At 50.7% G+C, this 26,664-nt stretch overlaps 1 protein-coding gene across 4 annotated transcripts in view; it reads left to right on the plus strand.

The window, feature by feature from the left end:
* The first annotated feature begins 1,304 nt into the window (after window positions 1-1,304).
* The window catches only part of SLC6A9 (solute carrier family 6 member 9), a 43,747-nt gene continuing 18,387 nt past the window's right edge, over window positions 1,305-26,664 (plus strand). Inside the window, exons 1-4 of one of the 4 annotated variants that reach the window (XM_074221605.1) lie at window positions 1,306-1,474; window positions 17,786-17,942; window positions 18,357-18,488; window positions 18,679-18,949. In XM_074221605.1, the coding sequence (XP_074077706.1) occupies window positions 1,445-1,474; window positions 17,786-17,942; window positions 18,357-18,488; window positions 18,679-18,949 (590 nt within the window). In that variant the 5' untranslated portion in view covers window positions 1,306-1,444. Of the gene's footprint in view, window positions 1,475-17,785; window positions 17,943-18,356; window positions 18,489-18,678; window positions 18,950-26,664 lie in introns of all 4 variants that reach the window. The other 3 variants (XM_074221608.1, XM_074221606.1, XM_074221607.1) reach the window with 3 other exon arrangements.

The following is a 26,664-nucleotide window of genomic DNA, read 5'->3' on the forward strand; positions in this document are numbered from 1 at the left end:
AGGGGCCGCGGCCTCCCGTGACCTCCGGGACCGGGGCGCCCGCTCCCCTGCCCCCAGCCCAGCCCGGGCCGCCCCCCCCGGAGCAGCATGCGAGGGGGGCGGGGGAGGACAAAGGGGGGGCCGCGGCGGCGGCGATGGTGGGCCGGGCGGGGGGCGCCGCCACGCCCCCTCCCGGAGCAGCCCCCCCGGCGGACCTGCAGGTAGGGAAGGTGCGGGAGGCCGGGCCGGCGGGAGCCCGGCGGCGGGGGGCCACGCCTGGGCCCGGCCCCTGCTCCCCTCCCCATGCCAGGCGCCCGGGGCCGGCCAGGCCTGGGGGGGGCACGGGGCCAAGCCCCCTCCAGCCCAAGGACACCGGCATACCCCCCTCCCCCAGGGCCAGGCCTCTTGGAATCCGGGCCAGGTCCAGCCCACGGAGCCCCTGGCCGCAGCCGGGTCCATGCTGCCTCAACCCGGGCGGCGGGCACCAGCCTGGCAGTCAAGGAGGCCCGGACGGACCCGGAGGCCCGGACGGACCTTGCGGCCCTGCGAGCCTTGGGACTCCAGACACTTGGCCTCCTAGGCAGCTTTCCCGTTAAAACAAGAGGCGCGGGAGCCGAGGGTCCTCCTAAGGCCGCGTCCAACTGCTGTCCATAAGCCCGTGACCGCCAGCCCCAGGCCTGGGCCGCTGAAGGGGGGGAGCCTCTGCTGGCATCCCGGCTCAGCCATTCTGATCCCCCTCAGCAGGTGTGACACGCAAGGCCCTGGAAGTGCCAGGCGGGTCGGACCCAGGCCAGTCCGGAGCCCACGGTCTAGGCAACTCTGGGCAGAGTGAGAGCAGAGGGGGAGAGGGCATGCCGCCTGAACCACAGCCCCCCAAGGGGAAGAATTAACAGTAATCTAGGCCACTAAGAAAGGATTTTGGCTGTAAGCCCGGGCTGGTTTTTGTGGTTGCTGGTGTGTGTGTTTTAAAAAAGAACCTTTCATAGAATTGGGTGTCTGGAGGATCGGAAATAGAGCCTCATCCACCGAAAGGAAAGAGCCTATGGGTCTGCCCGATGGCCTCTACCTCTTCTGGTCCTTGTTTCTATGATCAGGAGAGGCGAGGAGAGAGGAAAGCCAGGAAAGAGACACTCGGTGATGGGGCAAGGGGGGAAGGAGAGGGCAAGGTGTGCTGCCATTCTGGGGACGAGGAACCCACTGGCCTGGGTGGGTGTAATGGCGGTCTTCTGGAACGGTCCCGATTTCTCCAAGTCACCCCAAAGCCTGGCCTGGAGATCAGCCCAGCCGAAGGGTAGCTTTCCCACCCAAGCCCATCATATTCCATCCCTTGATGCAGTCCATGCCCTCACTCACCTCTGCCCTCTTGTGTTTTGCTTTCAGCTCTTGATGCAGTGGCCTGAACAGAGCTGGAACCCAAGATCACAAGTGCCGCCCAGCACTCCAGAGTCCCCCACCTGGGGTCGCCATGGCGGTCAAGAATGTTAAAGGGATGCAGGTGAGTACATGCAAGATGGTGACCGTGCCACCTCCTGGACCTCCCCCCTCCCCCGCATTTCTTGGGCTCTTTGATCTGGGATCGCATGACTGGGATTGCATGCCAGCAAAGACTGGCAGAGAAGGCCAGGCCTTCCCGAGTAGGTCCTAAGGTGAGCTGCTCAAGGGCCAGGTAAGCAGGCAGGGAGGGCCTCCCCCCTAGGGAGCCAGGCTTGAACAGTGACTGGGGGCCTGACTCTTAACTTCATCTTTTCTCCTTTTTCCAGTTTTCTCTGTCAGAAAATTAATTGGGGGGGGGGGGCACAGCTAGGTGATGCAATGGATAGAGCACCACCCTGGAGTCAGGAGGATTTGAGTTCAAATTTGGCCTCAGACACTTGATACTTACTAGCTTTGTGACTTTGGACAAGTCCCTTAACCCCACTCATCTGGGATAGTAGGAGAGAGCATTCTGTCTCTGTTCCTCCCTTGGGCCTGCCGTAGGGAAAACTGCCTCATCTCTTGCTGCCCCGAGCCCTGGCATGAGTCTGCGCTGTCAGGGATTAGATTTGGGATAGAAAGAAGGTACAGGAGCAGCGTTCTCAGGGCCAGGTGTGAAGGGACGGCCCCCAGCAGGCCCCCACTGCCTAGACCACATCCCAGGGGGTTGCGGGGCTGGTTCTTTCTGGACCATTCTGGGCTTCAGATCTAGGTAGTAATCAGAGGCCTCTGCAAATACTGTTCCCCCCCCCCCTTATTCTCTAGTATTTGTTTCTTCTGTTGCTTTCCCATACAGTTAAAGATTGACCTGGGGGGGGGGAGGGGGGAAACAACTTAACTCCCGTCAGACCCGAAGCTACCCCTAAAACGAAGTGTCCACTTGGTGACAAGAAACCCATCCTGACCTCAGTTTTTGAGTCTGAGATCTCAGGCAGCTCAGGGCTGATGGTTAATATTGTCTCTGGTCTTGGAGTTAACCTGAGTCTGTGCAGGGGAGGGAGACTATGGTGAGGCTCCTGTAATGCAATCTGGGGGCTCCTGCTGAGGCTAGGGGGTGGGAAGAGTGGGAGCCCCAGGCTAAGTCACCAGGGTCTATTCTGGCTCCTGTTGGGTGGCTTTGCCTGTCTGCTCAGAATCCCATTCCCAGAAGTCCCCCCTGGGCCTAAGTAGTGTGGGGCCCAGCTTCTGCCCTCTGGCCTCCCTGCAGCTGGCTCCCTCCTTCCAGCCTGGATCCCAGGGATGGCAGGTCCTGCTGGGTGCCTCTTGAGATTCTAATCCTGTCTTGGCCTGAAGCCCTCAGAGGATCCTGGGCAAACCTCTCTTCTCAGCTTCCCATTTTGGACCTGAGGAGCTGGCCTTCCTATTGGGTTTGGGCACTCTCAGGGCAGAACTTGGCTGCCAGCCTTGGAGCCCAGGCCAGCGGACCCCTGCTGCCCCAGGGCTCGGACTTGCTCTGCCCTGGCCTTCTCTGGCTTGGAAGGCTCACCCTGTAGGGTCACCCCTGCCCAGCACCAGAGCAATGGTTCAGTGCTTTCCGGGTCCCCTCAGATGGAGGATGGGGTGGGGAACGCTATCTCAAGCCAATCCCCATGGGAGATTTTAGTCTTCTCTCAGCAGTTGAAACCAAGCCAAATGACCAGAGGAGAGAGCTCCCCTGCAGGCTGCCTGGCCAACAGCTGCCTCTCTTCTCCCTTCCTCTCCCTTCCTCTCCCTTCTCCCCTCCTCCTCTCCTCTCCTCTGCTCTCCTCTCCTCTCCTCTGCTCTCCCTCTCCTCTCCTCTCCTCTCCTCTGCTCTCCTCTACCCTCCTACCCTCTCCTCCCCTCCTCTCCCCCCCTCCCCTCCCCTCCCCTCTGTCTCTCTCCTCTCCCCTCCTCTCTTCCCCTCCCCTCCCCTCCTCTCCCCTCCTCCCCACCTCTCCCCTCCCCTCCCCCTCCTCTCTGTCTCTCTTCCTCTCTCCTCCCCTCCCCTCCCTTCTTTCCCCTCCCCCTCCCCTCCCCTCCCCCTCCTCCCCCTCCCCTCCTCTCCTCTCCCCTCCTCTCTGTCTCTCTTCTCTCTCCTCTCCTCCCCTCCCCTCCCCTCTTTCTCCTCCCTCTCCCCTCCCCTCCTCTGTCTCTCTTCTCTCTCCTCTCCTCTCCTCCCCTCCCCTCCCCTCCTTCTCCTCCCCCTCCCCTCCCCTCTCCCTCCCCTCCCCTCCCTCTCCTCCCCTTCCCCTCCTCTCCTCCCCTCCCCTCCCCTCCTTCTCCTTCCCCTCCCCTCCCTCTCCTCCCCCTCCCCTCCTCTCCTCTCCCCTCCTCTCCTCTCTGTCTCTCCTCTCTCCTCTCCTCCCCTCCTCTCCCCTCCTCTCTTCTCTGTCTCTCTTCTCTCTCCTCCCCTCCCCTCCTCTCCTCTCTGTCTCTCCTCTCTCTCCTCTCCTCCCCTCCCTCTCCTCCCCTCCTCTCCTCTCCCCTCTGTCTCTCTTCTCTCTCCTCTCCTCCCCTCCCCTCCCCTCCTCTCCTCTCTCTCTCCTCTCTCCTCCTCTCCTCTCCCCTCCCCTCCTCTCTGTCTCTCTTCTCTCTCCTCTCCTCCCCTCCCCTCCCCTCTTTCTCCTCCCCCTCCCCTCCCCTCCTCTCTGTCTCTCTTCTCTCTCCTCTCCTCTCCTCCCCTCCCCTCCCCTCCTCTCCCCTCCTCTCCTCTCTGTCTCTCCTCTCTCCTCCTCTCCTCCCCTCCCCTCCCCTCCCCTCCTCTCTCTCCTCTCCTCCCCTCCCCTCCCCTCCTCTCCCCTCCCCTCCCCTCCTCTCTGTCTCTCTTCTCTCTCCTCTCCTCCCCTCCCCTCCCCTCTTTCTCCTCCCCCTCCCCTCCCCTCCCTCTCCTCCCCCTCCTCTCCTCTCCCCTCCTCTCTTCCCCTCCCTCCCTCTCCTCCCCCTCCCCTCCCCTCCCCCTCCCCTCTCCTCTCTCCTCCCCTCCCCTCCTCTCCCCTCCTCTCTTCCCCTCCCTCCCTCTCCTCCCCCTCCCCTCCCCTCCCCTCCCCTCCCCCTCCCCTCCCCCTCCCTCCCCTCTCCCCTCCTCTCCATGTGGAAGAGAAACAACAGTAGGTCCCTTTGCCACAGGCAGGAAAGGAGCAGATCTGCTCTGCTCCTTCCAACATATTCTCTGGAAGGAGGACCATGGATGCTAATAATGGCACTTCTGGGATCTGGGGCCCAGGATTGTGGGCCTTGGGTTCCTTGATCGAGGTGCTGCAGGGAGAGATAGGAGATAGGTGGCCTCTAGCTGCCCAGGCTTGGATGCCTTTGAGGTCACCAAAGGCCCAGGGAGTGCCCAGGAGGGGCTTCATCTCTTTGGGCCTCTCCCATGGAGGCAGGGGGATGGTGAGAGTGGGCAGCTCTCAAGCATGTGTCTGGGCCTCAATCCCACGTGCCCCCCCTCCCCATACCTCTCAGCCCAGATGGGCTTTGCCAGGCTGACTCGGCTGCCTTGCTCACGCCTCAGTGGCTCCCAGGACGTGGGCTCCCGAGAGGCCAGCTGGCCACAGAGCCTCTAGGCAAGGGGAGCAGCTGGACAACTTGGGGGCAGATGCAGAGGGTGAGAGTAAATCAGAATGGAGGGGGGTCTAATGAGCACACACTGAGGCGCTTTCCCAGGGAACCTTTGGGGTGGGAGTCTGTGGCACTGGAAGTTGGAAGAAGAAGGTTGAAGGATAAACCAAACAGAAAGGGTTGGGCCGTCCTCCCCCATGTTCATTCCACAATTTGGAATGGTGAGATGTGCTCGGAGAGGACCAGCCTGGTCCCGAATCCCTCTGCAGTGGCTTCTGGGAATTTGGGGTTCAGCAGAAGGACAAATAGACTCCTCTGGACCCCAAAGTGTGTCCCTCCCAGGCCCCACTCTGGTTACCACAAACCTACCAATCCCCCAGATCAGGACTCTTTAGGGGTGGAGGCCGCAGGTGGAGCAGGGGCCTTTGGTAGGTTCATATATTCCCTTTCCTCCCTCTGGGATTAGGCCAGTGAGGGGGGTTCATAGTAGCCTTGCTCTCGGGACCCAGGGAGATGTGACAGAGCCCAGGGCTCATGGGGAGGGGGAGGTGGGCCAAACTGAGGGACTTCAATAGCCCCAGAAATGTGGCCACTGGCTGTTCCGGCTGGACCCTAGCCCAACAGGTGGTGAGCCTGGTTAAGAGAGGGAATTAGTGCCCCAGTGAGTGAACTGCAGATATGAAGAAGCTCGGTGTCCCTGAGGAGACAGGCTCAGAGGGGAAGGATCTATCCTAGGGGCCTTTTGACCCCTGAGACCCAGGCCTGGACCTTTTCCTTGCTCTCTCTGCCAGGTCTTCCCCTGTGCCTTCTGGTCAACCTGGCACCACAGGCCAGTCCTATGATGCCCACTCGCCTTTGTACCTCACTTCAGCAGATTCCTCTGAGTTGGACTGGGCCTGCCCTCTCTGGAGCCTCAGGGTCCCACTGGCATTGTGACCGGGCTGATATGGTCAGGCCAGGGGTCAGGGGCATGGCACAGGAAGGGAACTGGGGAGACTCTGCTTCAGAAACTGGGCCTGGGAGCAGCTGGATTCCTCTAATGAGGCCTCATTAAGGCCAGAGCCCAGCTGGGCCGCTGCCTCCTCCTGTCCCTGGGCTAGGGCTGTGTGTTCTGGGCGCCTCGCCCAGGCCAGGGCAGCCAGAGCCCAGTGCCTCCCCTGGACCTCATGGGTGACTGGCCCTTCCTGAAGTCAGTGAGCACGCCAGGGGCCGGAAGCAGGAACAAGTCTGACCCAGGAATGGGCTGGGGAATCAATAAGCACCCTTCCCCCTGGCCCTCCTGGCCCCGCCTTGGTGGCCAGCCACTCTGGACTCAGGGGAGGCACCTGGGGGCAGGGGAAGTGCCCCTGGAGTCCAGTTCACATCCTCAAGACTTGGGGGACCCCCATCTTTTCCATCCAAATTTTGGAGGGAAAGACTGCGGACCTTGCAATGATGGGCGTCTTCCTTCCTGTTCTGATTGATGATGTTTACCCATCTTGGCTCCCCCAGACCTCTGCCTCTGTCTGGTAGAGGCAGGTTCCTAGGGGGTGCTTCAGGATCTGAGGGCAGCTAGGATTTTTGTTTCTGACTGACCTTTCCATCAAGGATTACCAAGTGCCTGTGCCTCACCACTGGGTAGGGAGCAAGTGTTTCTGTTTCCACAGGGTGATGGTGGCATCCTAAATCCTCTCTGAGAATGGGGAAACAGAGTGGAAAGAGTTAGGACTTGGGGGCAGGAGAAGAAGCCCTTCAGCTTTTGGCTCTCCCCTTCAAAGCTTTGTAGATGGGTGGCTCTGGATTACCACAGAGGGTAGCACCTCAGTTGTCCTGTCTGTAAAATGAGCTCTCGATCTAGGATTAATGATGCTGTGTTGGCCCAAGTCCCTTATCCCTAGAGGCTGTGGCCCTTCCTCCTATCCACAGAGTCTTGGGGCCCTCCTGCAGGGCTGGAGGGACCCCTCCCTGGCCCCAATGACTCCCAAGCCCGTGCTGCCTCCTCTTGGGCTGGGGTCTTGGGAGGGTAGAGGAGCCTCTGTGGGTGTGAGTGTTTATGTGTTTTTTGTTCCAAGAGCTTGCTGGGAAACAAGGCAAAGTACATCAGAGGCTGCTCTGAATCGTCCGGGCTGCATGGGGACTGGGGGGGGGGGGGGGGGAGGGTTGGAGAGGGGGGTGCTGGAGAAGGCAGAGCTCGGGAGGAGATGAGGTGAAAGTAATTCTGACGTTGGCCAAGCGCGGGCAGAGGGAGTACCAGGGAGGCGGGAGGGCTGAGCTGGCAGAGGTGTGAATGAGTCTCAGACGAGTCGCCCGAGCTCCCCACTGCTCGTCCCAGGATGGCGGAGGCCCGTGTTGGTCAGAGGGCTCCCTTCTCCCCAGAACAGGTCAGCCACCATCCCCCCTTCCAGGCCCCAGTTGGCCTGGGCATCCTCTAGGGTTGGGGGGCCGGGAGGGCGAGGGGCTGAATGAGTTGTCTCTTGGGTGAGGGCGGGCACAGAAGACAGAACTGACCCAGAAAGTCGCAATTCGGCAAAGATTGAGAGAAGAGGTGGGGTGTGTGTGTGTGTGTATGTGTGTGTGTATGTGGGGGGTGAATAGGGGTGGAGGGGGGGGCTGGGAGGGCTCCCCCTGCCCAGGGACCTGCTGAGAATCTGCTCTGTGTATCAAAGGGGCATTGTCCTGGCTCCCGGGGAGACGGGCCGGAGGTGCCCAGGAATTGGACTAATCAATACAGCCCCATTGTCTGGGCCACGGCAGTTACTCCTGTGGGGAGGGGGTGAGGGCACCAATGTGGTGCCCACAAAATCAGTGGTGTTGGGGGGGATGGGTGGTAGTAGCCTCAGAGTGAGTTTGGGGGAGATAGGAGATGAACTCCCCCTAACATAATCCCAAATGCTCTAGGAGAAGTCATCTGGCGCTTGTTTCTGGGGTCTAGGCGGGGGCCCTGGTGCCAAGCAAGATGTGGCTAGTGGGAGTGAGGGTAGTCCATGAATTGTCCCTTCTCTTCTGAATGTGTGTGGGGCAGGGGCCAAGAACGGGGAAGTCTGGTTCACTCTCAGGAAATAATAAAGAATAACGATTCCTGGAGCTTTGGGGTAGGTCTTTAGGGGTCCATGTCCTCCAGTAAGAATCAGAACAATCCCTGAGGGGCTCCCATACTGTCTCTGCTGGAGGAAATACATATAAGCCCTGGAGGAACTGCTCCCAGGACACCCTGAGCTAGCACTGTTGGGGTCTTTCCTGAAGAGAAAGGTGTATCCACATTTCACATGCCTAGGAGGGTCAGTCATGGGATTTATCGGTCACCAAGAGCTGACTTAGGGATGGGAGGATGGTACCTTCTCAGACTTCTCCGGCTGGGTTCCCACAGTGCCCATGGCCTGCCCTGTCATGGCACTGACTGGCACTCCTGGAGGGGGAAGGGAGGGCAGCCTTTTGTTTGCTGTTGGGTCTTTGATGCCTCTGTCCCTGTCAACCAAGCTCTGAGAAAAAATGGAAAAGGAGCCATCTTAGGGATCTCTGATGCTGCCCTAAGTACCTGTGGGCCAGAGGACATCATTTAGATCTGCTCTGGCCCAGGTGCCCCTCACAGCTGGGCAGGCACCTAGTTTGGGTTCCTGCTAACCTTCCTAATGGGCTCAACCAGGATCTGAGTGAAGAGGGTCTTCTCTTCCCCTCCCCTCACCACAATGGCCCACTTTGTGGATGGGGGAACATGCATGGGTAGGCAAGAATTGGACCATCAGAGAAACAAATGGTAAGAGGCAGGACCTCTAGAGATGGCTGATGGGAATGAGAAGCTGGATAGACCTGGCTGTATGAGACCTTTGTGCTGGATCCCTCCTCTAGGGCCCGAGAAAAAACCGCCAGCACCCTGAGACTAAGCTCCAGGGCAGGATGCGATGTGGGGTCCTGCCCTCTCTCCTTTGTTAAAGTTTGTCTTGGATGTGACTCCATCTCATGAGCTAAACCAGGCTGGAGAGTCCTCAACAAGGGCACGTCCGGCCCAGGCAGGGGAGCTCCAAGAACCCTTCCTTTCCATTCAAGAGAGGGAGGAGGGAACCACCCTCTGGGCCAAAGGGCACAGATTGATGGCGTCTGACAATTTGCCCAGTGCTTGCCTCTTAACAGCCCTGGAACAGAGCAGGCAAGTCAGTCTCACTTCATAGATGAGAAACTGAGGCTTAAAAAAGCAATGTTTCTCCCAGCTAATTCCCCTGGAGCCAGGACTCCCCCCACTATATCTTCCAGTGTTAGACAAGTGGTTTCCCATGATGACAGAGAACAACCCCCTTCTCTGCCAGAAACCTCCAAAAAATAACAGTTCAGGCCTCAGAAAAAAACCCCAAAGGGAGAAGTAGAATCTCAAAGCGATTAGAGCCTCCCCACCAAATCACTGCTCAGGAAGGGTAGCCAGAGCAGCATCATGATTGGGGGAAATTCAGATAATGTGTATGTATATGAAAAGTACTATTAGGGGCCAGGGATATAGTGACAAAACCCTTAAGGAGTTTATGCCTCTCCCAGGCCCCCCCCCTCTTACTGGCCAGCAATTATCGAGTGAGGTAATCTAACCTTTTGGTTTGGGGGGGGGGGGAGAAGACTTTGCAAATTCTTATGAAACTGTCTTGGTGATTCTGTCCTAGAAATTAGGCTTCTTATTCCCAGAGAAGGGCTCAGCAAAAACAATGAAGAAGGCCAGGAAATACTCTTGGCCTCAGTCCCCCCACCCCCTCGTAACTTGTAGGACCCTGTCTACTCCACACCTGGTACAGTTCTGAATCTCAACAGTTGGTCCATAACGCCAACTGGGGCCTCCCTAGAGAGTGAAGGGGAAGGAGGAGGGGGCAGGGGTGGTCTTAGCTAGATGGCACAGTAGGAAAGAGACCTGTGCTTGTTGTCAGGCACTTATAAGCCATGTGACCTCAGGGAAGTCATGGAACCGCTTTCTTTTTTTTTTTGAGAAAGATTTTATTTATTTTGAGTTTTACAATTTCCCCCCATTCTTGCTTCGCTTCTCCCATCCCCCACAGAAGGCATTCTGCTGGTTTTACATTGTTCATGGAACCCCTTTCTACCTCAGTTTCCTCATCTGTAAAATGGAAATAATAGTTTTTCCAGTCCATCTGTAAAATGGAAATAAATATCTCCCTGCTTATCGTGAGGATCAAATGAGATGAACATATGTACGGGATTTTGCAAACCTTAAGGTTTTATATAAAATGCCAGTTATTATTATCATTTTCTCTGAGCACAAGGAAAGCTCTAGGGTGGTTGTGCCAGGACAGCCAGTGAACTTGTCTAATTGATTGTGGCTCCTTGTTCTGCATCCTGCTTCCCCCACCTCCATCTCAATCTGGGAGGCACTTGGGCTCTTGGGTTGATAAAACAGAGGTTCACCAGTCTTACAATCTGCCCCAGGGCTGAGGATTTCTTCCAGGTTTGGAAATCAAAGCTCTCTTACCCACTGAAGAGTTCAGGTGAGAAGCAGTTAGGCCTCCTGTGGCAGGTAGAAACCCAATGGCCACCACCTTGGGCTGGAGTGGCTGGAAACTGCTATAGGGCAGGATTGTTGCTTTATCCATGTGTCTCTAGGGCCTAGCACAGGGCTAATGCTGTCAGATGGATTGGCCAACTGATGGCACTGGGAGGCAGCAACTCCTTTTGTCTCTAGAATCATAACACTTTCCTTGGTTGGGTTGATGGGTGGGGGTAGAGGAAATATTGGTCGTTAAAGATGCCGCCCCATTTTTCTAGTTGTGAGTTTGAGGATCAAAGAGAGAGAGAGAGAGAGAGAGGAGAGGCAGCTGTGCAAATGAAGGGGATATCCTGCTAAGAAAAGATTAGGAGGGATGTGAAAACCTTTGAATAAGGAAACAAACTTGGGGAGGCTCAGCAGGAAAGAAGGGTACACCAAGGGGATAGAGGGACTGATAAGGCAATGGGAAGTGACAGGTTTTCATGGTTTGGGGCTCTCTCTTCTGGTCATATCTGGGTTCAAACCTTATTGATGACCTTAACCTTGAATCCACCCTCCCCCAAGGCCCCTCCAGTGTTTCCCCCAACTGTATGGCAGGGGACAAACTGGGGCAGCAAAAGAAATGTGTGTGGTCTGGAGGAAAGTGTTAAAGACTCTTCTGGGGGCCCCAAGGGAACCTCACTAGTGAGAAAGAGGAAAGATAAATATCCCAAAAGCTGATGATGGAGGGAGAATTTGGGGGATGAGTATTCTCTCCTGATGATTTGCCAGTAAGGAAGCTGAGGCAGCTGCTGCAGGCAGAATTTCCCTAAGCATTCCCTTGATTGACATCTTGATCACCATGGAGTAAACCAATACTCTGGCCAGGACACCACAGTGAGGTGGGCATGGAAACTAAGGCCACCCCATGGTTTGGTAACACTTTAAGGTTGGCAGATTGCTAGTGGGAGACTGAAAGCTTTTTCAGGATCCAAACCTACCTAGCCCTGAAAGCTGTCTACACAGGCTGCCTTGGGGGGTGGTCATGAAGTACCCACAGGTGGAAGCGTTTGAGCAGTTGCTCAATGGCCACTTGTCAGGAATGTCTGGGCATAGGGTGAGGAGTGACTCTATTGCTCCCTCTCTCCCCACTCTTGGATTCCAAGATTCTCTCATATTAGAGGTTCCACAGTTGTCTCCTATCAGATCTGGGCACCCCCAAGGCCCATTTCCAGGCCCCTCGTGTCCTCACCCGCATGACTGGGCAGGTTAGCACACGGCTCGATGGTGTGTATACTTCTTGTTAAACTGAGCAGCGGGCTCATGGGTGCTCAGCCAGGCAGCTCTGATGTGATTACCCACGGCTGGCACACGACCCATGGGCCAGTGCCACCCTGCTCCCCCTTCACTGCCCTCTTTCCGGGCCAGGCTTCCTGGTGGCATAGAGGAGGAGGTAGCTCTTCTCGGCATGGAGAGCAGAAAGGAAGCAATCAATTGACATTTGTTAAGAAACAACCCCTGCCCTCAGGGAACTTCTGTTCTATCTGGGAGACAAAAATAGATACAAGATAGTTTGGGGTGGAAGTAGGAGAGGAGCTCAAGAAAGAATTCGAAAAGAAGGTGGCTGTCTGAGTTGAGTCTTCAAGGAATTAGGGATTGTAAGGGTGGAGGGAAGCATTCTAGGTCTGGGGTGTGGGCAACCAATGAAAAAGCACATAGCTAGGAGATGGTGCCAGGACTGGAAGGACTGTTAGAAGACCAGGAAAGAGAGAAATGATGGGTAAAAAGACTAGAACAGTAGGAGGGGCCAGATGTTGAAAGGATTTAAATGCAGAACTTAGAAATTTTTTTTATGTCAAAGGTAATCTGCCACCACTACAGTTTATTGAGTAGGAAAGTGATATGTTAAGATTTGTGCTCTTTGGTGGCTGTTTGGAAGAGTCTTGAGGCTAGGAGACTAAGCAGGTTAGTGCCATAGTTCAGTCAATGAAAGGTAGTGGGATGCCCCTTAAAATCATCATGGTTTCCCCTGTCCCCACTCTTTCAGTTGAAAACCTTATTTCTTATTTCACTGGAAAAAAAAAATGGAGTCATTGGCCAACATCCCTGTTCTTTTCTCATCTCATAGCTCTGGCATCCCCCATGATTTCCTGCTTCAGTTCCATTTCCCATGAAGAGATGGTTCTTTTCCTACAATACATGCCTCAACTTCCCTTTCCCTTCTCTCTTCTTAAACCCTGTAGTCTGTTTCTTGACCTCCTCATTCCACTGGAACTGCTGTCTCCAAAGTTTCTGCGGTTATTGTCGTTAAGTTGTTTTTCAGTCATGTCTGACTCTTCCCGACCCCATTTGGGGATTTCTTGGCAAAGATATTAGAGGGTTTGCCATTTCCTTCTCCAGCTCATTCTATAGATCAGGAAACCGACAAATTGAGAAGTGATGTGCCCAGGTCCCACAGCTGGATTTGAACTCAAATCTTCTTGCTCTAACTGCTGCACCACTGAAGTTTCTAATGATCTCTTAATTATCAAATCTAATGACCTCTTCTCATTCTTCTTCCTTCTTACCTTCTCCAAAGCTTTTAACATGATTGCTCATGCTCTTCTCCTGGCTAATCTCTTCTCCCTAGGTTTTTGTGGCACTGCTCTCTCTAGTTCTCCTCCTACCTAAGGGATCACTCCTCATTGGTCAGAAGATCTGCTTCATCCAAATCACTCCCCCAAACCTCAGGCATCCTCCAAGCTTCTGTCTTGGGCAAAGGAGCTTTCTTCTCCTGTAATATTTCATTTGGTGAATTAATGAATTCCTATGAATAGGACTTTATACAGATGATCCTCAGATCTGTTCATCCATCTCTAAGGTCTCTGTTCACTTCTAATCTCACATCTCCGAATGCCTATGGAGAACTGAATACCCAGAAATCATCTTAAATTCAACATGTCAGGGGTGGCTAGGTGGCGTAGTGGATAGAGCACCGGCCCTGGAGTACCTGAGTTCAAACCCGGCCTCAGACACTTAATAATGACCTAGCTGTGTGGCCTTGGGGAAGTCACTTAACCCCATTTGCCTTGCAAAAACTTAAAAAAAAATTCAACATGTCCAAAAGTGGACTCATCATCTGTTCCCCCAAACCCTTCCCTCTTCCTATTGAGGGTACCACCATCCTCCCAGTCACTGAGGGTCACAACCCAGGTGTCATCCTCAACTCCGCATTCTCTGTCACCTCCCCCACATCCAATCTGTTGCAATAACCTGTTGGTTTTACTTTTTTTTCTTTTGTTTTTGTTTTTTGCAAGGCAGTGGGGTTAAGTGACTTGCTCAGGGTCAAACAGCTAAGTATTAAGTGTCTGAGGTTATATTTGAACTCAGATCCTCCTGATTCCAGGGCCGGTGCTCTATCCACTGCACCACCTAGCTGTCCCTGATTTTACTTTTGTAACATCTCTCATATTATCCACCTTCTGTCTTCTACACTACTACCAGGTTCAGGTGACCAACCTCATACCTGCACCATCACAATAATAACTTGTTAATGGGACTATTCAAGTCCATTGGCTACATAACCATCAAATTGATTTTCCTAAAGCAGAAGCCTGACCCATCATCTCCCTGTTCAATCAACCCCGGTGACTCTGTTTCCTCCGAGATCAAATTTAAAGTTGATTTGGTTTTTAACCTAACTCTAACCTGGCTCCTTTCTACCTTTCCAGTCTTCTTATACCTTACGTTCCCTATCCATCACTTGGGGATCCGGTTGACATTGGCATCCTGGTCTCTCCTCAAACAAAACCCTTCATCTCCCAACACCAGGCATTTCCCTGCTTATGCCCTCTGATTTCCTCCTTTGGTTCTATCTCCCATGAAGAAATGGTACTTTTCTGATAATATGTGCCTCGACTTCCTTTCCTCACTCTCTTCTTAACTCTTTAGTCTGGTTCTTGACCTCATCATTCAGTTGGAATTGCTCTCTCCAAAGTTTCTGTGGTTGTCGTCTTTCAGTCTCCCCCGCCACCCCATATCTCTACCTCTTGGCTTCCTTAGATATTCAGCTAAAGTTGTATTTTCTACTAGAAGCCTTTCCCAGCTCTCCTTTCATCTTAATCCCTCCCTTGTGTTGATTGTCTCTAATTTGCCCTCTATCTATCCTGGTTGTGCATAGTTATTTGCGAATTGACTCCTGCATTAGAGGGCAAGGATTGGCGTTTGCCTTCTTTGTAGCCCTGGCCCCTCTCACAGTACCAAACTCAAAGTAGGTGCTTCCTATATGCCCAGTTTGGTGCCCAGTTGATGAGATCACCAAGTGAAAAAGTTTAGGAGAGAGAGAAGAGGTCCCAGGAGGGAGGACCTGTCTGTGAGGGGCCCCAGCCCAGGGCTGGCAATGTGAGGGTTCTTGGGGAAGAATTCAAATAAAGGTGAGGATGATACCAGTGAGAAAGGAGGAGAAGTGAGAGAGAGTAGTATCAGAAAATAAATATGAGTATTCATGGGAAGAGGAGTCAACAGTGGAAAATATCACTGAGAGCTCAAGAAGGATGAGACCTGAGACAAGACTGTTAAATTTTGTTTGGTTTTTCATTTAAAAAGTATTTGTTGGGGTGGCTAGGTGATGCAGTGAATAGAGCACGGGCCCTGGAGTCAGGAGTACTTGAGTTCAAATGTGGCCTCAGACACTTAATAATCACCTAGCTGTGTGGCCTTGGGCAAGCCACTTAACCCCATTTGCCTTGAAAAAAAACTAAAAAAAAAGTTAGAAAAAAATAAAAAGCATTTGTTTTCTTATTCCATCACCTCTCTGTCAGAAGGCTTTCTTATACCTGTTTATCAGTTTCATGACTTTATAGTTCATCAATGTAGTGATCAAAGTGTGGAAGTCTTCCAACATTTTTCATTTTTACAATGTGTCCTATAAATTATTCTTCTGGTTCTGTTTGCTTGACTCTGCATCTATTCATGCAGGTCATTCTCTGAGGCCATACCCTTCCTCATTTCTTATAGCAGAACAGTATCCCATCACATGGGGCAACTAGGTGGTACAGTGGATAGAACATTGGGCTGCGTGACCCTGGGCAAATGATTGCAGTTTCCTAATCTGTAAGCTGAGGGTAGCAAATCACTCCAGTATCTTTGCCACGAAAACCCCAAAATGGGCCTACAAAGAGAAAGTAGCAGATCACTCAAGTCTTTGCCACAAAAACCCCAAAATGGGGTTTCAAAGAGTCAGACATGAGTGAAATGACCAAACAATAAAGCATCCCATCACATTCAGACACAATCATTTGTTTAGCCATCCTCCAAGTCATGGGCATCCTCTCAATTTTCAGTTTTTTTGGCAGCACAGAAAGTGCCGCTATTAATGTTTGTATACATAAAGATCCTTTTCCTTTTATTTCTTTGGAGTGCAGACCTGGGAACAGGATCTCTCTGGGTTAGGAGTACAATTTAGTAGTAACTTGGACATAGTTCCAGAATTACTGGACCATTCAGAGCTCCATCAATATGTCCTTTCCCCCACATCCTTAACATTCACCATTTTTGATGACTTTGCTAATCTGACTGGTTTGGCTAGAAATTCAGGATTACTTAAATTTGGATGGCTCTGTTAGTGATTTTTTCATTTGGCTATTGATAAAACCAGGTTTTTTCCCTGAGGACTGGAAAAGGTGATTATATTTGGCAATTAAAGATTGTTGGGAGCTTTGGAGAGAGTAAATTCAATTGAGTTATGGACTTCGGAGAGTAAGTGGAATTTAAGGAAATGGAAGATAAGCAGCCTAGACAGATACATTTCCCTAGAAATGTGGATAAGAAAAGGAAGAGAGATAAATTCATCAAGCTTTCAACCTTCATTTATTAAGTGCTGACTAATTACCAGGCCTTCTGCCAAGCGTGGGGTTCATAGGATCCCAGCTCAGGAGTCAGAAGCACCTTGGAGGTCATCTAGTTCAACCAGTTGAAGAAACTGAGGCCTGTGGAGGTTAAGTGACTTGCCCAAGGCCACAAGGCAGAATCCAAACCCAGGATATTTGACTTCAGGGGATAGCCTTGAGGGGATAGTCTGATCCAGTGAGAATTTTTTTTGTTGTTGTTAAGGATGGGAAGACATGGGTGCCTTTGTAGGGGATGTATCAGTAAACAGGGAGAAGTTGAAGACTGGGGAGAGCATGAGCTAGTGGGATAATCTGCTCCTCCCAGAGGACCATGGGTAGGCCCAATCTCCAACCCTCAGAGAATCTCCACATGAGAAACCTAGAGGTTGTTTCTACCCTTCAGAAATTGTCTTTCTCCCCTTAGAAGCCATCTCCCCCCCCCCCAAGCCATCTTTTCCTTGTTAGAAATCACATCTCCCCCTTTATCTGCAGCAATTATCTCTCCTCCCCAATCTAAGGCAGTCTCTTCCCTTGGAGATCATTCTGGATTGCCAGCCCTGGGCTGGGGCCCCTCACAGACAGGTCCTCCCTTCTCTCCAGGGACCCCTTCCTGCCTCCAAGAGGGCTTCTCACCACTCAGACCCTATAATCACTCCCCCACATTGTCTAGTCTCAGAGGGCAATTAGTCCAAAGAGCCTATTCAGTCTTGTCCCTTTCCTTAAGGTTCTATTCAAAGCCGATCTCCCTTTGACTTTCTCAGAGTTTATCTTAAGGAACCCTCATCTTCCCTGCCAGCCCTAGGCTGGACCCAATGTCCAGGGCTCCTTCCCCATGCCCAGCTGTACCAATCTGTCCATCCTGCCTTTGACATCATTGACAGGATCTGGCCAATCCTCTCCTCAGAGACCCTTGCCCATCCCTAGTGTTTTTGTGCCAGCTGGCTCATATTGCCTTCAGCCATAACCACTGAGCTACTCTGTCAACCCAGGACCCTTATGTCCAACTGTGCCAGTCTGCTTGTCTTGCCTTTGCCCCTGAAGCCCAAAGCAGGAGGAAGGGGCTGACTCCTCCTCTTCACCAGCATGCCCAGCTGGCCCACGTGCTCAGCCTGGTGATGTGCTAGGCATACAGACCTGCAGGCAGACCGATAGACTGGGGAGGGGGAACGCACATGCTGGACACAGGACCCTTTGTTGCCAGTCCCAGCAGGCCTGCTTGGTATGACACTGAAGCATTTACCACTCACATCCCTGGGAGCAGTGGAGGATGGAGGCCAAGGGGGACCCCAAGGAATCCAACAGGCCTGCCTGGGGTGTCCTAGACTGGGTTGGGGCAAGGCAGATTAGGATGAGAGACTGGTCGTTGTCCCCACACAACCATTGCCTCCTCCTATCCCTCATTTCATTTCTTTTCTCCTACGAGTTGGCAGGCAAGGAGTAAGGGGATCAGGCTAGGCCCTGGCAGAGGGTTGACTCTGGCTTCATACTGATTGCAGCTCCTCTCCTTTTTCCACAGAATGGTGCTGTCCCCAGTGAGGTGGCCAAACGGGACAAGAACCTCAAACGGGGCAACTGGGGCAACCAGATTGAGTTTGTGCTGACCAGTGTGGGCTATGCTGTGGGGTTGGGCAACGTCTGGAGATTCCCTTATCTGTGCTACCGCAACGGGGGAGGTACCCAGTGGGCTCTATTTTCTTGGGCCCAAGCCTTTCTGCATAGAGACCACCCACCCAGAGGGCAGGCTCCTCCCCCCATAGCCTGGCACAAATGCCCCTTCGCCTGGGGCTCAGACCACCCCCAGCTCCTGGCACAGACACTCAGTGGGGGGGGGGAGTGGAGGGGAGAGCATCCGTCTCCTTCTGGGCAGAGACTGTGTCTGGTGCTCAGAGTTGCTCCAACATTCCCCACCCCCAATATACCCCCACCTGCTCGGGTCCTCATTCCATGGAGAAGGAGGGGGCTGTGGCCTGAATACTGTTCAGAGGCAGGGAGGGGTTAGACATCAGACCCAAAGCACTCCTTCCTTGGGACTCTGGGCTTCAGGCCTCCTCCCTGAGCCTGGTTTCTCTCTTTCCCATCCTCCTCAGGTGCTTTCATGTTTCCCTACTTCATCATGCTGGTATTCTGTGGCATCCCACTCTTCTTCATGGAACTCTCCTTTGGTCAGTTTGCCAGCCAAGGTTGCCTGGGGGTCTGGAGGATAAGTCCTATGTTTAAAGGTGAGGCTCAGGGGTAGTTTGAATACCCACATTTCTCCCTATCTGGGGCATGTTTCTCTTGGCTCAGCCCCTACCCCCTCCCCACACAAGTCTCTCTTTGCCCTTGTGGCTTGGACCTGGTTTCACACTCTCCCTCCCCAGCTCCTCCTCCCTCTGTGCCTCACAAACCTCTCATTTGCCTACCCTGCAGGTGTGGGCTATGGCATGATGGTGGTGTCCACCTACATTGGCATCTACTACAACGTGGTCATCTGCATCGCCTTCTACTACTTTTTCTCCTCCATGACCCACGTGCTCCCCTGGGCTTTCTGCAACAACCCCTGGAACACGCCCGACTGTGCCGGGATCCTAGACACCGCCAACTTCACCAACAGCTCGGACCCAACCCACGGGCCCCTCAACCTCTCCCAGCTGCTCAACCACACCTTCAAGAGGACCAGCCCCAGTGAAGAGTACTGGCGGTGAGTCTGCATCCTGCAGGGATCTGCTGGGAATTAGGAAGTGACGAGCAAGCAGCCTCAGACTGAGGGCAGGCCCAGAGCTAGATCTGGACAGGCAGAAGAGACAGGCATGGGGGTGAATGAGTGAAGTGTGCTCTTGTGACAGCCAAGAGACTGGTTTGATGGGCTAGAGCAGTCTAGCCTTGGCAGAAACAAGGACATGCAGAGTGGAGAGGTTCTGTGGGAAATGTCTGGCCTCAAGTGAGGAGCACTGGACTGAGTTCTGTGCTAGTGACCTAATCTCAGTTTCCACATCTTTAAAATGGGGTAATAATCTTGCTTCTGGGAAAAACTTGCCAAGCTTACTAAGCTCTCAGGCCCAGAGGAGGGTGAAAGCAAGCAGCACTGATTATTGCTAGGGTTGGGGCAGAAGTCTAACCTTCAGGCATGCTACAGCGTGGACATGGGATGCTAGCCTGGGAGGAGCAGGGGGACAGCCTGAGCCAGATCCAACTGTGCAAGGAGGGTGAGGGAGGTCTCAAAATAACATTCTTTACCCATGATCCTTGGCTCATACTCCCCAGTGGGCAGGAGAGGTTTTCTTTGGAAAGAAGCTAAACTAGAGGCCATGCTGGGTGGGGTCACTGTCCTTGCTCCAGGCCCCTCACCCACCCACAAACAGGCTCACAAACCTGCTCTGTTAATCCTTTGCTGAAACATCTCCCACATGGTGGAGCTCAGCTTCATTGGCCTTGCTGACACTCTCCAGTCCCATGGAGGAAGCATTGAGTTGTGTATAGTTCTGTTGAATGAATCAGACTCTGTGGTTCCTCGTGTATATCATTCCCTTATCTTCTTCCCAAGCTCCTGGTGGACAGCTTCATACAAACTCTCTATTTGCCTTAATGTCTACCACAGGCTCAGCATGCCAGTACCTAAGGAAGGTTTGCTGGCTGGCTGGCTGGCTGGCTGGCTGGATGGATGGATGGATGGATGGATGGATGGATGGATGGATGGATGGATGACTAGAGAGACAGGTGGGTGGGTGGATAGATGGATAGGTGGATAGATGGATGGATGAATGGATAGGTAGGTGGATGGATGGACAGATGACTGGATGGACAGGTGGATGGATAGATGGATGGATGAATGACTGGATGGATAGAAGAGTGGAGAGTAAGTGGTTAGATGGATGGACAGGTGGATAAATGTATAAATGAATGGATGATTGGATGGATGGAGGGATGGATGAATAGAGAGACAGACAAGTGGGCAAGTAAGTAGATGGATGGGCAGATGAATGGACGGACAGATAGGTGAATGAATGAATGAATGAATGGAGGTGGGTGGCTAGATAGAAGGATGGATGGATGGATGGATAGCTGGACAGATGAATCTTCAGGTCTTGCACAATCTTTTGGCTTCTCTACATAATAATAATCATAACAATAATAATTTTATTTAGTATTTTACTTTTCTCCAGTTACATGTAAAAACAATTTTAACATTCATTTTGTAAACTTTGAATTTAAATTCTTTCTCTTCCTCCCCCCCATTGAGAAGGCAGACAATTTAATATAGGCTATACATGTGTAGTCATGAAAAATATTTCCATAATATTCATGTTGCGAAAGAAAATATAAACAAAAAACCCTCAAGAAAAACATTTAAAATATCATATAGCTCCAACTATCTCCTAGCACTGTGCTAAGTGCTTTTTATAATTATTATCTCTTTTGATCCTCATGGCAACCCTAGGAGGTAGGTGCATTTATTATCCCTATTTTACAGATAAGGAAACCAAGATAGAAAAAGATTAGGGACTAGCCCAGGGTCACACTAATAAGGGTCTGTGGTCAGATAGGAACTCAGCTCTTCCTGACTCTAGTTCCAACACTCTCCACTCTCTGCCACACCCTAGGCTACACAAAAGATGTATATCCCCCAAACCTTTAACCGGGCCCATCACAGAATAAGACCTAGGTCTCATCCTCCATCCAGGAGGAGACCAGCCAGGAAAAGAGACCAAGGGGACCAGGGGCCCTATTAGAAGGCAGTGAGATCCACAATTAGAGAAGGCTGAGGGAGGTAGCTTAGGTAGGAGGCAATTAGTCATGGAAGCTACAAGGCCAAGAAAAGAGATGAAGGCATCAACTGGTTCAGTGGTGACAAAAATGGAGAGGAAGGGACAGAGGGAAAAGACATTTTTAGCGAAGAATGGATAGGATCTTGGAACCAGTGAGATGAAGGACAAAGATGGGTCAGAACGTCCAGTCAGTGCCCGTTGGAATGTGGCTGAGCACCAGGGTGGCTGGGAAGAAGTGAGACAGAAGGGAGACCAGCAGAGTTGGAAACAGGTGTTCCTCTCTCCTCCCCCGTGTTAGCCCCTGTGCATACACACACACACACACACACACACACACACACACACACACACAGAGCGTTTATACAGTATCAGTGTGTAGACGGTGGATTTACAGTATTACTGTATAGACAATGTGGATACTGTATCAGTGTGTGGACAATGTCAGTTTATAGACAATGTTTATACAATATCTGTGTGGATGGTATGGATACAGTAGCAATGCACAGACAACATGTAGACAGTTCGTATGTAAAGAGTATCAGTGTGTATACAATATCAGTGTATAGGCAGGGTGTAGATAATGGATATACAATCACAATGTATAGGCAACAGTGTCAGTGAGTGACAGTGTCAGGATATAGATGGTGTATAGACAGTATCCGTATAAAGGCAGCATATACACGGTATCAGTGTGTAGATGGATAGTGTATATCCAGTAGCTGCGAACAGAAAGTATGAGGTGTCGGTATATGGACAGGACAATGTAGACAGCATCAGGGTGTAGACAGCCGACGGAGGAAAAAAGTGGGTCGGCAATGTCGGTGTGGAGACGGTATCTATAGATATACAGTATCCGTGTGTACAGTGTATATACAGTATCATGTCTAGACAGTGTGTAGGCAGTATCAGTGTATCTAGAATATCAGTGGGTAGACATCATCTATACAGTATCAGTGTGTAGACAGTTCAGTGTGTAGACAGTGTCGTATATAGAATATCAGTGGGTAGACATCATCTAGACAGTATCAGGTTGTAGACAGTGTCAGGGTATAGACATTGTTAGTGTAGACAGTGACAGCAGAGTCCATGAGAGTTGCCCAGAAGGCTTTGGGAATCCCAGGCCTTGAATATGCATTTGGGAGACCTCACTGAGGCTAGAATTGGGTCAAGTGGAAGGCCAAGGTTTCCTCGTTGCCTTCCGTGGACCCGGGCCTGGCTCCCTTCTCTGATCTGGGGATTGACCAGATGCTGAGCCTCCAGAGGCTCCCCCCAGATCATACCTGACTTGGGTGACCTCAGAACTGAGCAGAGGACCTACTTTCTGCATGGCTGAGATTCCCTTTCAGTCCCCAGCAGTGGCTGCCGGCCAGCTATTTACAGTGGGTTCCCAACCCATGCATCAGGATGGAGTGGGCAGAGCCTTCCTGGGTGGGGAGAGCATAGTGTTCTCTCTCCCCCCCCCTTCTCCTTCTCTGCCTCCCACTCCCCCATTATCAGGCAAGTGAAATCCCAAGAACTTGAACATCAAGAGAAGGGTCTAAGGCATCACAGACAGATAGCAACCTTGCCATGGTGCTGAGGGTTATGAGAACTGGCATCCCCAAATATCTGAAAGTTTGCAAAAGACTTAAACAGATCCCTTCATCTTCCTTCACGTCCTCCCACTCCCCTTTTCTCAGAGGATGCACAGGTTGAGAAGAAGAGTGATTTGTCCAGGTCATGTAACTTTTGAGTGGCAGGATTCTCTTCCCTGCCTCCCATTCCCAGCCCCATGGGCTTATGACCAAAAGGTCATAGGATCTCAGAACTGGAGTGTAGTGTACACACCCCCATTTTCCAGAGGAAGGCCTGAGGTCACCCAGAGATTCATCATGCTTTGCCTGGGGAGCTAGAGAGGTGTCAGAGGGGAGTTTGGAGTCTAGTTAGGGGCTCCTCCTTTGTTGTCTCTGAGCTACAGTATTGGGAAGAGCAAAGAGGAGAGAAAACTGACCCCAGGCAGAATTCTTCAGGGCTTGCCCTCAAAATAGAGGTGCTCAGGAGCCCAGACTTCCCCACTTAAAGGGGTTGGAGACAGCTGCTGAGTGACTCAAAACATGTCCATTCCACTTTATTGGGGGGAAAAGAGGTTTGTCCTCTATCTAAAATTAATTTCTATTAGTGCCTGAAGGAACCTAGAGGGTCCATGTAAGTAGGTGTCAACTCAAAGGTCCAGCTCCTGGTTTCAAAGAAGACTCTAAGCAGGACCAGAACCCATGGTCACATTGCTAACAGTGGCAGAGATGGGTGGTGGACTTGACTGTTAACCTCCACTTCTGGGCTCTAAAGAGAAAGAGAGACAGAGATCAAACCCAACCTGTGGACCAAACCATACAATCTGTAGTTTGACTTGTCGAGTGGGTTGTAGGAGGGAAAGGACCTGGAGAGAAACCCAGCCAGTCAAGTCCATGGGGCACATGATTCCTTAGGCTACTGATCAGGGCCTAGGGTCCAGCCTGGTTAGAGCCAGCAGACCCTGGCAGAGTGGCCTCCTGATGCCCTCTGCTGGTCAAGAAATGCAAATGACATGAAGGAAGGGAGGAAAGAAAGGAGGGAGGAAGAAAGGAAAGAAAGAAGGGCAGGAGAAGCATGGAAGAAGAGAGGGAAGGAGAAAAAAAATGATTAGGGATCTGCTAGATGAGGGAGAAGCCAGAGGCAAGAAGACTCTTAGTGAGGATGTTCTTGCAGTGGTCCAACTAAGAGTTGCCAAATGAGGTCTCTACTTAGTAAGGCAACAGAAGTAAAGAGAAGGGATGGGTGGGGAGATATTTGGAAGATAGAATCAACAAGAATCAGACTAAAAAGATACCTGGGTCAGAGGGGATGCCCTCCCCCTTTATTTTGCAGAAAAGACCTTGATCCAAAGATGCTCTCTGACTCCAGCCCCTGTCTCAGTGTCTACACAGGGGATGATCCTACCAGGCCATTTCCCCTCTATGCTCTCAATGTTCCATCTAGAGTTTACTATGCTAAATCTCCGAATATATTAATTTCTAGGTTTTTACATTTGTGGGTAAAAATGGGCCTTCATTTCTTTTACAGTTACTCATGGTAACAAAAGCAAGGACAGCCTTTATTTTACCTGTCAGAAAATGTAAACTTGCTCACAGGAGTCCATCATAGATGCAAAAAATACTCATAGTCATTCCCTTAAGAAGAAAAGGAACTTAAAAATGCCTCTGGGGTAACCATTTGACATTTAATCATTCAGCAAAGTATTTATTAAACACCTACTATTTTTCAGGCTCCAGACTTAAATACAATAATGAAATGATCCATACTCATAAGGGGTTCACATTCTAATGAAATTAGGCATTCTTATGAAATCTCTCTCTCACCTATGGTCCTACAGACACTCATGGTGTGACCTGTGGTTTGAACTCTCCCTAGTGCGCAAACCTACACAAGGGAACACCCTTCCTATCAAATAGACACTCTGTGAATAACTCACTAGAATGGTAGAAGATAGGAAACCTACATTGACCCTTTTTTGCAACACCCCTCTCCCTTCTATCTTGTTCTTGGTTCTGCTTTCTAGGGCCCAGTAGAACATTCTCCAACAATGATAGCCCTTCAGATACATAGAGGAGAACGATCATGTCCCCCATAAGTCCTCTCTTCCAGGATATGGAAGCATCTATAGTTCCTTCTGCTAATCCTGAATGAAGTCTTAAATATTATCTATTCCTACTAAATTTGGGACTAATAAAAAGCCAGGAGGGATAGTTAACACATTCAGTGATTAAGTCAAGATTCAAAATGATCTCAACAGACTAGGAGAATAGATTACATTGGATAATATTAAATTGAATGTGGAGTTGTAACCTGTGATTCAAAAAATAAACTATACAAATACCACTGGAAAGATGTGGCATGAGCAACAATTCATGGGACAAAGATATGCAGTTTGCAGTGGACTACATGTCCACAGCCAAAAGAGATGATGTGAGGGATCGCCTCCTCAGGACTGAGGATGCTAAAGCAGAAACGAAACGATGCCTGCCTACAAGGAAACTTCAGGTTAAGTGGGGGGGGGGGGATACATATGGCAAAGTGGATGGAGAACTGGCCTTGGAATCAAGAAGACCTGAATTCGAAACCTTCCTCAGATCCTTCAGCCTGCCTCAGTTTCCTCATTTGTAATTGGGAATACCAATAATCCCTACCTTCCAGGGTTGTTATTAAGAGGATTAAACGAGATATTTATAAAGCACCTTGTGAACCTTAAAGCACTATATAAATGCTAGTTATTTTTATAAATCAGATAAGGTTTAATGTAGGAGGTGCTGCATGACTGGAGCTTTTAAAGAAACAAGGTTCGAAGAGGGAGAGATGAGGAGGGAGCATGTCCTAGGCACTAGGAAGAGCCACCGCCAAGGCACAGAGCAGGAGAAGGATTTCAAAGGCTTCCCTCCCTTTTAACCTGCCCCTCCCTATCTTGGTAGTTTCCCTGGTGAGGCTGATATATTTCCATCATAACATGTGTTTTCAGCCTCACTTGTGTGTTTAAGATAAGAGTGAGATTCTTCTGATGTCCTCCCCCTTCCTCTTGATACACTCCTCTGAACCAGTCCTTTATCTGACTTCTTCAGTGTCCTTTGAAAGCATTACGGTTCAGCAGGGACACTTGTTAACTTCTCTTCCTATTAGAAGGCCAGCACTACATTATCATATGGCTTCTCATAAATTTACCTTTTTTGATTTTTCTGGACTCGTGTTCCTCTTTTAAATATCTATCCAGTATTTAGTGTAGAAATGCTTTAAAAGTCCTTTATTTCATTTAAGTTCCATTTTCCCTGTACTGATGATACTCAACTTAGCAGGGCAAATTATTTTTGATTGTAAGCCTATATATATTTTGCCTTTTGGAATATTGTATTCCAAGAATTCCTCTCACTTTTGATAGTAGCTTCTAGCTCCTGTGTAATCCCAATTGTTTTTCCTTGGAACTTGAACTGTTTGTTTCCAGATGTTTGCAGTTTTTTCCTCTGCCGTGGGATTTCTAGATGGGGCCTATGGCATTCCTAGAATTTTTTCTTTTCTAGTTTCTTTTCAGTAAGTAAGTGGATTCTTTCTAACCTGACTCTGTTCTCTAGTGCTAATAACTCTAGAGAATTTTTATATATGATCTTTTGCAATGTAGCGTTCAGGATTTTTAATCATGATTTTCAGGGATTCTAATGATTCTAAAATAATCTCACTTTGCCTTGGTTTTCAGATCAGCTGTTTTTGATATCTTACATTTTCTTCCAAGTTTTAAATCTTTTGATTTTGTTCTTATATATTTTATTGTCTAATAAAGCCAATGATTTCTGTTAGGCCTATTCTGCTTTACAGGGAGTCTATTCCTTGGATCAGATTTTTTCTTTTTTGTTCTTGTTTTTTTTCACCTTTTATTTGTTCCATATTATCTCTCTCTCTCTCCAGCCCTTCTCTCACTCATTGAGAAGGCATCTAATATGGTATTGGGTCAGGTTTACCACATTCTCTTTTAAACTACATGTTCTCCTTCCAATTCTTTCTTTCCAGAACTTTTATTTCTTGCTTCATTTCTTCTAGGTATTCATGTCGTTCTTATAGAAAATCCATTTTTTTCCTTTAAATCTCTTTTTAC

This window comes from Macrotis lagotis, chromosome 2, assembly GCF_037893015.1.
Source record: "Macrotis lagotis isolate mMagLag1 chromosome 2, bilby.v1.9.chrom.fasta, whole genome shotgun sequence".
In the NCBI taxonomy this organism is placed as follows: Eukaryota; Metazoa; Chordata; class Mammalia; order Peramelemorphia; family Peramelidae; genus Macrotis; species Macrotis lagotis.